General features: G+C 38.4%; 1 protein-coding gene across 1 annotated transcript; it reads left to right on the top strand.

Annotated features, from left to right (window-relative positions):
- Positions 1–4,049: 4,049 nt before the first annotated feature.
- LOC147314736 (extracellular calcium-sensing receptor-like) lies at positions 4,050–11,992 on the top strand. Its single transcript, XM_086260410.1, has 7 exons — positions 4,050–4,310; positions 4,409–4,698; positions 4,811–5,106; positions 10,215–10,420; positions 10,566–10,787; positions 10,873–10,996; positions 11,088–11,992. Exons 1-7 carry the CDS (start codon positions 4,050–4,052, stop codon positions 11,990–11,992), a joined length of 2,304 nt encoding a protein of 767 aa, XP_086116536.1.
- The last annotated feature ends 433 nt before the right edge of the window (positions 11,993–12,425 follow it).

Raw genomic sequence — 12,425 nt, 5'->3', positions numbered from 1 at the left:
AACAGGTCTCTTTCTTAAACAGAAGCCTGTCATGCTTAACTTTTGAGAATATAGGTAAATCTTTCTTTAAAAGAACTCTGTCCTGCTTAACTTAAAATTATATAAATTAATAGAAAACAATAGAACAAAATCATTCTTGTAACTGTGCACATATAGTGCATTTAGTACAATTGGCTTCAGTTGACGTATCAGCTTTTCTAATGCTAATCAGCTGCTCCTGTTTGTAAACCCACTTGTTCCCATGATTACGCATCTTAACTCATCATCATTATTCATCTATGTATTACTTTTATGTATTAGTCATCTATTTGTTGTAATCATCTATCCTTGCAGTTGTTTATTACACAAAATAAATTATATTATCACACTTCTGGCCACATAGCGCTGATATTCACCGCACATGCCCATATTAACCTTAACCAGAGGGTTTAAAAAAAAACAAACCAATGCTTACATACCATATCTACTTCTGCCGTGGCCTGGTGGACAAAAAATTGGTTAAGGGTTCCCCGAGCTTTCACGCCCCTCATGTTCTTCATGTGCCCACCATTAGAAGCATGCCTATGGAAAAAGTGCGCCGGCATACAGTGCAGTGCGCTTTATAGATGTTATCGTGCACTTTTCCAGCCAGGTGTTTTCCTTTTCCCATTCCTCCCTGTACTTTTGCAGCATATTTTTCTTTCTCTGAGGGGAACAAACATTGCTGCTGTAATGCTGGGCTTATACTGTGCGATTTTTGGCCCATTTTGAGCCGATTTTTGAGTCATGCGACCGATTTGGTGATCGGCCCAATTTTGGCCTTCATCGTGCAGTATACGTGGGGTAACGAGAAGCGATTAACACCTCGAGCAGCTCCCGATCATCAATCGCTCGTGAGGGTGTCACCGCAGCTGCTCACGCGCAAACACGTAAACGTCGGTGAAAAAGACGGAGCAGCACGGCTGTGCAGCCTGTGATCTGGACACAAGCGATGGAGGCACAACTTGTAGAACTTTGAAAAGCTCATCCGAGCCTTTTCCATGTGGCATCACAAAATTATCACGACCACAACAACCGTGAAAATAGTTGGATTTACATTGCTGCTCAATCACAGCTGCCTGATCAATGTTTTTCATTAGCAATTTAGCAAAGTTGATGGTGGTGGTGTGTCTGTGTGAGTGAAAGACAGAGAGAGCGAGCGACAGATTTTCTGTTATAACCTTCATTTTATGGAGGCACAGTGTGAGCACTCAGGTCGCATCAGAGCATCGGGCGGTATAGTGTGAGACCTGCATCGTGACCTACCAACTTCTAACCCCTGCGAGTCAATCGTGCAGTTTGAAAATCGCCCAGTGTATGTCCAGCTTTAGGTGTACTGACGTCCGAGACTTGCACCGCAGTGTCGGCGTTTGTTTCCCTGTTGGCCATGCTTCTTGTTGTGGTCATCTGTTGTCTTCCGGTATTTTCTCCGTAAGCGACCTTTCCTCGACCAATGAGATGAGCGGTAATCTGAATTGTCATACTCGAATTGTCATAAGTGTGCTGTCAGTTCATTGGTCACAAAGCAGGGGAGGGGCTGGGAATTATGTTTTCCAACAAAGCGTTAATTCCATTAACATTTATAGACTACTTTTGATTCTCACTGTATTACGGGACAAAGTGCGTCCTTTATTAGCTCAATACGGGACGTGTACTTTTGTTTCGAAATACAGGATGATTCCGTTTTTTAAGGGACGGTTGGCAACCCTACCTACCGGTGAGAGGGACTTTGCTAGCTGGCAGTTTTTTCAAGCGATGCTGAAATTTCCACATTCCGACACTTCAATTGCTTCGGGTGCTGCCCGCTCAGCACAGCATCAACACCACAGAAATACTGTGTTTACATGTGCGTGGAACTCTGGCGTTATTAACCAGGCTAGCTGTTAGCTTATAGCTCACGCTAGCTAACCAGCGAGACATTAAAAGGACAATAGAAGCTGCAGACAACACCCACGAACTTATCTCACCACAACGTAGCACCGAAAATATGTGATTCTAGTTTAGTCAAACTGAGGGCAGGAGGAAAATCACTCCAATCCTCGAGGCCCAGTGTCCTAAAACTATTAAACATGTCCTCACCGCAACACACCAGTATAAAATCATTAGGTCATTAGCAAGACTCTATAGTACTGCATGCAGAGGTGGCAATTTAGCCATTTAATTAATTGGACTATGGACATATCAAAAAGTTCCAGTACACAGACACCTCGAGGAATCGAGTTCGACACAGCTTCTGTAACATGAAGACTGGCATGCACCTAAACAGAGCTAAAAAGAAATTCAGAAAGGCTTGGGCCGCTCTGCCCGCCACAGTTCATAACTGGTTGTGTGACCGCATGGCTACATCTGATTGGTGAAAGAGTTACAGGAAACTCCACTGGCACCATGATCTATTATTAGAAGCATTATCTAATGTGTGAAATTAATTATTTTTTTTAAAAAAGTAACGGGTCAAATATTGCCAAATGTAGCAGAGTAAAAGTACAGTTTCTTCTTCATAAATGTACTCAAGTACAAGTAAAAAAGTATAGTGGAAAAAAGGTACTTTTTTTTCAAAAAAGTGGAATCTGTTTATTATGAGCTAACTAAGATTAAAACAGCTATCAAAGATGGAGTGGAATGTCGTGAGAACAGAGAAGCACCTGAGCTGCCATTTTAGTGAGGTTAAGAAACACATAAAAATCCCAAATATCCAACATTTCCTCCCAATAATTTGAATGCAGACTAATGAATGACTTTTGTGCTCTAAATTTTAATTCCTTTGTATCACTACAGATATTAGTTACATAGTAAAGACAATGTTAGTAGTAGTAATGGTTACGAAGTACAGTTATATAATAAATCCCAACAATTCCAGAATTTTCTTTCCATTTACACTTTCTAAAATTATATGTTTAAATGATTGATATGGTTTTTTTTATGATATGTTTCTGTCTTAGGCATACCGACATAAGATCTTGTGTGATAATATGTTTTTCTCCAAAAACAACTGGTGTAAAACCAAAAATGTACACAAAAAATTTACACTCTTTCTGCTCTATGAAACATTAGTTAAGGATTAAAATTCTGTTGATTATCCATTCTAAATTAATCTGAAGTTCATAATTTATCATAGCCGATAGTTATGAGGGAAATCTTGGTCCCAATCAAAATGTACATGAACCATACTGTGAAGACTTAGAATGTCAACACTATGTAAGGGTTAATCCACGACCACATGTCCTTAAAAAGATGACCAAACCCCTTTGTCTGAAGACTTATATAGCCAATGGAAACAATTTGTGCCCATATACAGACAATTTTAGATGGAAATGGAGATAGCAGCTGTTAAAATTGGTCTGGCATTGGCTGTGTGTTTGTTTCACCTCAACTCAGCTGTTGCCTTTGCAGTGTGTCTAGATGGTATGAGACAAATGACTAGGCATATAGGAGCTCAAGCTGGTACGTCGACATCCTCTCTGAACTGCAAGCTGCAGGGAAGCACTCGTCTACCTGCATTTTCAAAGGATGGGGACTTTGTTATTGGTGGTGATTTTTCCCTTCACGTCTACATGAACACAGTTTACAGTGACTACACCAGCATGCCTGAGCCTGCAAAATGCAAAGGAAGGTTAGTAAGTAAGAAGTTCAGTAATGGGAAGAAGAAGGTGCTAAAAACATGTTGGACTGTATGAGGAGAGAAATGTTTTCATGTGTGTTATGTTCTATGGAACTACATTGATTCTGTGTAGTGTTAAAAAATGTAAAAAAAAAAAAAAAAAGGTCTTTTATTCTTTATAAAAAAATTGTTGTATTTTCAAAACAGAAATTATACAATATGTTAAATAACAGTTTTATACAGGAAATATAGGAAAGGAATTATATTTAAAAGGAAATAAAAATACTTTAATTTGTTTAAATTATCCTGTTGTTGATTTTTTCTTTATTTTATTTTTGTAACATTTAACTTAAACTAAATCTACAGTGTATATGCTAACAGTGACACAACTATTTGCAGCCTTTTCACCAGTGAACTGCAATCATCGCGTGCAATGGTTTTTGCCATAGAAGAGATTAACAACAGTACAGAGCTGCTGCCCGGAATCAGGCTCGGGTATCAGATATATGACTCATGTGGATCAGTGCCTGTAGCAGTGCACATGGCATTTCAGTTTCTAAATAGCTTCGACCCTGTGTTTTCCATGGATAACAATTGCTCACATTCTGGTATGGTGATGGCTGTTGTTGGTGGCTCGGGGTCTACAGAATCCATCAGTTTGTCAAAAGTCATCAGGTCCTTTAACATTCCCCAGGTAAATGTTTTCAATTTCTGTCAATTTTTGTATTTAAAATATGTATGTGCATGATATTTGATTTTGCGGTGTGTGATGTTTTATTTAATTTGGTTTAGGTTAGCCACTTTTCAACATGCGCATGCTTGTCTGACAAGCAGCAGTACCCAAATTTCTTCAGAACAATTCCCAGTGACCAGTTCCAAGCTGAAGCAATGGCCAAGCTGGTAAAACACTTTGGCTGGACTTGGATAGGTGCTGTTCGATCAGATTCGGATTATGGAAATAATGGCATGGCTTCATTTCTAAAAGCAGCACAGAAAGAGGGGATCTGTGTGGAATACTCTCTTTCTTTCCATCGAACATACCCACATAGCAGAATTCAGAAAGTAGCAGATGTTATCCGCAGGTGTCCTCATCACAGATATTTATTCTGCAAATATTAGTTTTACTGTCTAAATTAAAAATTTTCATACATTTACATTTTAAAATGCTTCTAATGCACAATATTGTCTGTCAAGGTCTACAGCCATGGTTGTTGTGGCACTTCTCTCTTTGGGGGACATGAGGGCACTTTTGGAGGAGCTATCACATCAGCATTCCCCACCCCGCCAGTGGATAGGCAGTGAATCATGGGTAACCAACCCAGAATTAACGAGGTTTAGTTTCTGTGCTGGGGCCATTGGATTTGGGATTCCGAAGTCTAGAATCCTAGGTCTCAGAGACTTCCTGCTGAATCTGTCCCCCTCACAAGTGGCTTCTTCTCAAATACTTACTGAGTTCTGGGAGGATGCATTTAACTGCACACTGACCAAAAGTAAGACATTTTTCTTGGTTTAAATTATCTGATCAACTGCTGATGTTACAAAGTCTGATGTTGCTTCATGGGCTGACCTACTTTCATTGAAAAGTTATTAATCATGACCAAGTGTGAGGAGAAAATACAGGTGTAACTCGAAAAATAAGAATATTATGCAAAAGTTTATTTATATCAGTAATTCAACTTAAAAGGTGAACGTAATATAAGATTTAGACTTACTGCATGCAAAGTGAAAAATTTCACACCTTTATTTGTTTTAAGTTTGATTATTATGACTTACACCTTATGAAAACCCAAAATTCAAAAGCTCAGAAAATTAGGATATGGTGAAAAAGGTTCAATATTGTAGGCTCAAAGTGTTAATGTCTAATCAGCTAATTAATTCAAAACAGCTGCAAAGGGTTCCTGAGCCTTTATCTCTCAGTCTGGTTCAGTAGGAATCCCATTTATGGGGAAGACTGCTGACCTACTTGAATGTTCCCAAAGAGCTGTATCAAAACACATTAATAGAAAGTTATGTGTAAGGGAAAAGCATGGAAGAAAATGGTGCACAAACAACAGGGATGACCACAGCCTGGAGAGGATTGTCAGGAAAAAGGCCATTCAAAAGTGTTAGTTAGTTAGTAAGAGTTAGTGCATCAAGAGCCTGGACATGGGCTTCAAATGTCGTATTCCTCTTGTCAAGCTGCTCCTGAACAACAGATGTCAGAAGCGTCTTACCTGGGCTAAAGAAAAAAAGAACTGGTCTGTTGCTCAGTGGTTCCTCTTTTCTGATGAGAGGAAATCTTTTCATCTGAGGCTGTGCTGAGGCTTTTATTTTTACACTGTTCCTGCAGCAGGGCCTCAAGGGTGGTCCAAACCTCTTCTCGCTCTCCTCCTTGCAAGACACTTTAAATCCTTAAAGTGTGGCCAAGCACAGTAGCTATCTTGAGCCACAGGTGGTTGAGGGTAGCTACACATTGTGCAGGTAGCCTTGAATTTCACCATGTAGTTTGAGTCATCATCGGAGACCTCCATGGTGTGATGCAGGTGGCAGAAAACAGATAAACCCCTGAACATGAGACATATGTCTCTGCTCTAAGAAGCTCAGTCACAAACCTGTAGTAGACAGTTCAAGAAAGTAATTATTAATCTACACAATAACTGTCAAATATCCGGTCTTTAAGTGATGATGTGATGAATCCTCCTTCCGGGCCCAAACTACCCTGCGTTTAATAAGGCTTTTGTGTTTTTAACATGTTTTAATGCTTTGTGTCTGGTTCTATTCATTCTCAAAAAGCCCCTAAAATCAGCGAGGGCGACAGCCAGTCGCCTTCTCTCGGTTTTTATTAGCGCTATTCATTTTAAAGCTCAGTTTTTAAAACCTTACTGTTGTAGACAGTGTTATTGTTAATGTATGTTTGGGGGCGTTGCACGCCGGAACCTTCAGAGGTTTTTCAGGGTTTTCCCTATCGGAATGTTATGTGAGCAACAGTTTCCTATATGTGTTGTGAGTGTTGTGACTACCTGTGGTTGTTTCTAAAAGTGGTCAGTAAACGTCCTAAAAGTGGCACCTGAGTTTTTGAGCATTTTTATCCTGAGGTTATAACACTTATGATGCAACTACAGCCCAGCCCATGCAGCAGTATATTAATGACTAATGAATTAATGAACAATCGAGAATCCTCACGGCAACTTTTATCGAGTGGAAAGAAGTTAGCGTTCATCCTCCACCTTCACTGTTTATATTATGCTAACATAGCTGTGTCGCTAGCTATCACTTAGCTCATTGTTATATATCAGTTATATATCAGCTAGCCAAACTAAAGTAACCCTACAAACGCCACTGCTGTTTACTTTTCTGTCTTCATTTATGTCAGAAGTGATAGCAGAGCTGTACATCTTAATTTGTTTCAGAAATCTCTCAGTCAGGACAGGCTATATTATATTTAGATGGAAGCTAGCGAGCTAACTCCTTGCTAACTTCTAACTCCGTTAAGTTTAATAAATTCCGTTTTCATGGATGCCTGGATGTTTAACTTAATTGCTACACCTGGTAGAGCAGCCACACTGATCTTTTTATTACAGATGAAAGAATTTAGACACTTTTTAACTCTCAGTGATGCCGCAGTGATCATTTGGCTTATGGACATGCAGCAGAGTTTGGGACCAGACACGGCTAATGAGGTCAGACTTAAAGAACGAATAGAGCTTTTTGAAGAAACAGTAACAAAAAGTTAAAAAATAGTTTAATTTACTTGCATGGCTCAAGGACAGTCGCTAGCTTTTGGAGTTTTACCAGCTCTGATGGAGTTATAATGACTAGCTTGTGCTTTTGTTTGGCTGTTGCCCCAGTCTTGTTTGCTCTTGGTGTAGTTCCTCCATATTAGCAGGGCTGTCTATAAGGCGTCTAATTTTTCTTGCTTTTCAGTGTCATAAAGCTGCTGAATTTTACTTGAAATAGTCTTTTGGCAGAGCAGTTGGAAGTTGGATCACCTGACGCTAAGTGTAGTACATTTTCTAACCCCCTATCTTCTACCACTGATAGTGGGTTACAGTCCAGAGCAATCAATTTTGCAAGAGAATTTGTAAATTTGTCCAATGTTGACTTACTAATTTTAGTCCTTAAGTTAGTCATTTCATCAAGTTTGGGCTGCCATTACCTTTTGTTGGTACTCAGACTGCTAGCAACATGTTTTGCATTTAGATGGTAATGGAAAGTTGAAGTGCTTCTGTGGTATGCAAACTCCATTTTTCACAGTTTGCACAAAGCCACACTTTCCTCAAGCCTTCCATTGGGTAGTCTTTTGAAATTAAACTTGCCTCCAATCATTCCTAGCAATGCACTTTCTTCTGATTCTGATGTGTGCATCAGTGTAATCGATATACCAGAAAATTGTGCATTGACAAAAGTTAGCCTTTGCCTGGAATGCAAACTGCAATTAAATACATAATTTTTTTAGTACATTGTTTTTTTCAAATTAATTAATTGCAATTAATGCTCCTAGTTTTTATATAACCAATTCAAAGTACTTATAGAACAATCAGGTAATAAGATAACGCGCAAATTATTTTTGCTACTCCAAAAAAATATTTCTGTCCACTCTAACATAAAGGAGAACATCACAAGCCTGATACCTGCAGGCCTGAAAGCAGGAGGTGTATCACCCCTCATGTCTTCAAATCAAATCAAATCAAATCACTTTTATTGTCACATCACATGTGCAGGCACACTGGCACAGCACATGCGAGTGAAATTCTTGTGTGCGAGCCCCACAAGCAACAGAGATGTGCAAACACAACAACACAAACGAGCAAAATACAAGAATGGCCAACCTGAAACTAATAAATATATGTACAATATATAATAGTGTATGCATTTCTGGATGTGTATACTAAATATTTTCCTACGTGTGTGTGTGTGTACACATTTTTACAAATTAAATAGTAAAAAAAAAAAAAAAAAAAAAAAAAAAAAATAATAATAATAATAATAAAATATATAAAATATACAGAGTTGAATATGTGCAAATATGTTGCCTCTTCGACCTGGAGGCAACGTTTACATTGCAAGCGGCCTTTGGTGGCGTTTTGGCAGTAACTGCAATATTCAGCAGTTGCCTCATTGTTCAACACACTGCACAACACACTTACTACACATTCCTAACATGCCAATCTCTTACATCTCAAAACTCGCTCTCTCTCTCTCTCTCTTTCTTTCAGCTGTTTTCCCCCTCTTCCTAAACAACCAAAGCCATTTTGCCATATCATCTTCTGAGTGGTCGATATGGCACATTTTTCCATCTATATGAAAAAGGTGTTTTTTCTTTTCTTTCTTTTTTTGATCGCAAGAAGAGACTGCTTTTGAGCGCTTTCCTTAGAAAACACTGTTTTTACCGTTTCTTTCTGCAGTAAACATGACAACAATATTCAGGAAAAAGACATTGTGTGTATTTGTTATTGTAACTCTGGTTTTATGTGGCCTATTAACACAATTTAAAAACTGGTACATACTTTGAAGTTCACACTTTTAAAACAAAAATTGGAGGCTCAGGGTTGACATAGCATCTTGTTGCTGTGTCATCTTAAATTGGTCATGTGTAGTTTGATTCATCATCGGATACCTTCATGATGATATAGAGCAGTGGTTCCCAAACTTTTTTTGCTGGGCCCCCCTTTGTTTTACAAAAAAAATATTCGCCCCACTCCCGCGCGCCCACGCACAATCACATCCTCCAACCACACACACCCATATTTTGCTCCATTGCGGTTTATTTCACACCTCAAACATTTAGTAAACAATTAAGCAAATACAAGTAATCTGCAGGTAGTAAGAAAATAAACTACTAACTCTTTTACGCTGCGTCCGCACGTACACGGGTGATTTTGAAAACGCAGCTGTTTCGTCCACACGTAAACGGCGTTTGGAATCACCGAAAACGGAGATTTTTAAAAACTCCTTTTTTGGGTTTATGTGTGGACGAGGAATACAGAGTTCGTCACACAACGTTAAAGGTATGTGCCTTTTTCCACGTCACGCTGTGCGCCACGTTATTGTTTACAGGAGATAAATTGCAGAACGGCAGATAGTCAGATTAACAGTATTTTGTCTCTATCTTCAGGCTTTACACACTTACATTTACACATGCAGTTACTGTCCCTCTATTTAGAAAGGCAGAGGTGTCACGGTGTAATTATGCTACATGTAGTTGTTTTTTTTTTCTGTGTAATAATATTCAACATTGCTATCAATACATTTTTCAAAATATGCCTCTCTGTGCAAAATGGGTTTAAAAACATGAACAACTGTGGGATATATATATATATATATATATATATCTAAGACTCTTAGATAACTTTGAAATGTTAATCTTTGGTTTATTTCAGTGTTTTATTTGTTCCTCAGTCCGTGCTCACATTCTCGGCAAGCGAGTATGGACTTGCGTACTTGAGAATTGAGAAAGGGCCATGGTAAACTAGGATTATTTTCCATTTTTTATTTTATTTATTTTAACCTTTTAGAAATATGTTTCATGTTACCAACATAATTTGCAACATTTATAAAGAGAACACAGTTGAGATCTAGTTCAACGTTGACATCTGCTCTGTCTTTTTGTGATTTTTAGATGCCACTGCAAAGAAGAAAGTATGTGATGGAAATGAAGACATACAGAATCTGCAAAACCAGTCCACTGACAAATCACAGCTAAGAGTTACTAACATGGTGTACAAGGCCGTGTATGCAGTAGCACATGCCATCCATAATGCAGTGTGCCAGGAAATAAATGGCACTGCAAAGTGTGACAAGTTAACCAAGTTAGAGTCCAAACAGGTCAGAAGAAATAAATATGTTGATGCCAGTGTCTTTCATCAACTGCAATATGAGTTGATATGTAATATTAATATTTGTTATTGAAATATTGCATAATTATTTTTTTTCCTTTCCCCTCCCATTATACCTAATTTCGTCTTTTCAGATTTTAATTGAGCTGAAGAAAGTAAATTTTTCCCGAAATGGCTATGAAGTGTCATTTGATGCTAATGGGGATCCTGTGGCTATTTATGAACTGGCTAACTGGCAGAAAAGTGAAAACGGTGCGACTGAGATAGTGGCTGTAGGGCTGTACGATGCATCACGGCCCGTGGGCCAGGAATTCCAGATCGACAAAAACATTACCTGGATGGAGGGTAGCATGAAAGTAAGCAGTCAAACTTTAGTAAACAATGATTACAGCTGCATATTAAATATTTACATGTATTCTCCAACATTTATGTCTTTGACAGGTGCCAGTGTCAGTGTGCACGGACAGTTGTCCTCCAGGAACTCGTAAAGTGTTGCAGAAAGGAAAACCCATCTGCTGCTATGACTGTACAGCATGTCCTGAGGGGGAGATCAGTAATAGCACAGGTAAAGAGAAATGATTGCCATGCATTTAAAATGTTTCATTGTGTATATATGAAAATCAAGAAAATTTTGTATTTATGTGTTTTTTATCCAGATTCGACTGATTGTTTACCTTGTCAAAAAGAATTCTGGCCTAACGCAAAGAGAGACACTTGCATCCCTAAGCCTGTAGAGTATCTTTCCTTTCAAGACCTCCTAGGAATTATCCTGGCTACATTCTCAGTTCTTGGTGCCTGTCTGACCATCGTAATTGCAGCTGTATTCTTTTGTCACAGGAAAACTCCAATTGTCAGGGCCAACAACTCTGAGCTGAGCTTCCTGCTGCTCATCTCACTGACTCTGTGTTTCTTATGTTCATTAACTTTCATTGGAGCACCATCTGAGTGGTCCTGCATGCTGCGTCACACTGCATTTGGGATCACCTTTGTACTCTCTATCTCCTGTGTACTTGGGAAAACTATAGTGGTCTTAATGGCTTTTAAAGTGACAATTCCAGGTAGTAATGTGATGAAATGGTTTGGTCCTCCACAGCAAAGAATGACTGTTGTGTCTTTCACCTTTCTTCAAGTTTTAATATGTACTGTTTGGATAGTAGTGAGCCCTCCCTTTCCAATAAAAAATCTAACCACGTACAAGGAGAAAATCATATTGGAATGTGCATTAGGCTCTGCTGCTGGCTTCTGGGCTGTGCTTGGATACTTAGGCATACTTGCTGCCTTTTGCTTTGTTTTAGCAGTCTTAGCCCGCAAATTACCTGATAATTTCAATGAAGGCAAGTTTATCACCTTCAGTATGTTGATATTCTGTACTGTCTGGATCACATTTATCCCAGCATATGTCAGCTCCCCTGGGAAATTTACTGTAGTTGTGGAGATTTTTGCAATTCTGGCCTCCAGCTTTGGTCTAATAATGTGTATATTTGCTCCCAAGTGTTTTATCATATTGTTCAAGCCTGAGAAGAACACCAAAAAATATTTAATGAACAAAAATCAATCATAGTATATCAGAGCTTCTAGTACTTGCAATTATTGCAACATTAAGCTGGAATTGTACAAATTCAATGCAAAAAGAAAAGTTTTCAAATTTTTTTTAATTTCAAAAATCTCTTTATTTACAACTTTTTTCTGTTATTAATTAATGTTATTGTTATTTATTCATATTATTAAAATTTGGGCTATAATGGTTGTAATGATGTATATCAACTTGAAATGCTCCCAAAAATGGCACTACAGCATGTAAAAATATAATATAAGCTCTGGCAGACTTGGTTCTATGGTATGTCTTAAAGGGTTAAAAGCGTCAACATTAGCTCTTCTCTGACAGCATAGTGGGAGTTTCTAAAATTGACGGAGTCTTCATTAATCCCATGGAAATGTACACCTATCTGAAACAACCCTGATGTGTTACAAAACAATAATATGATAAACTTTCC

This window comes from Aulonocara sp. 'chitande type north' Nkhata Bay, linkage group LG14, assembly GCF_057382095.1.
Source record: "Aulonocara sp. 'chitande type north' Nkhata Bay isolate Kocher_YH1m ecotype deep benthic linkage group LG14, A_spYH_male_GT1.1, whole genome shotgun sequence".
NCBI classification, from domain to species: domain Eukaryota; kingdom Metazoa; phylum Chordata; class Actinopteri; order Cichliformes; family Cichlidae; genus Aulonocara; species Aulonocara sp. 'chitande type north' Nkhata Bay.
Note: the sequence above shows the minus strand (reverse complement) of the source record. Positions and strands in the feature narration are given on the sequence as shown.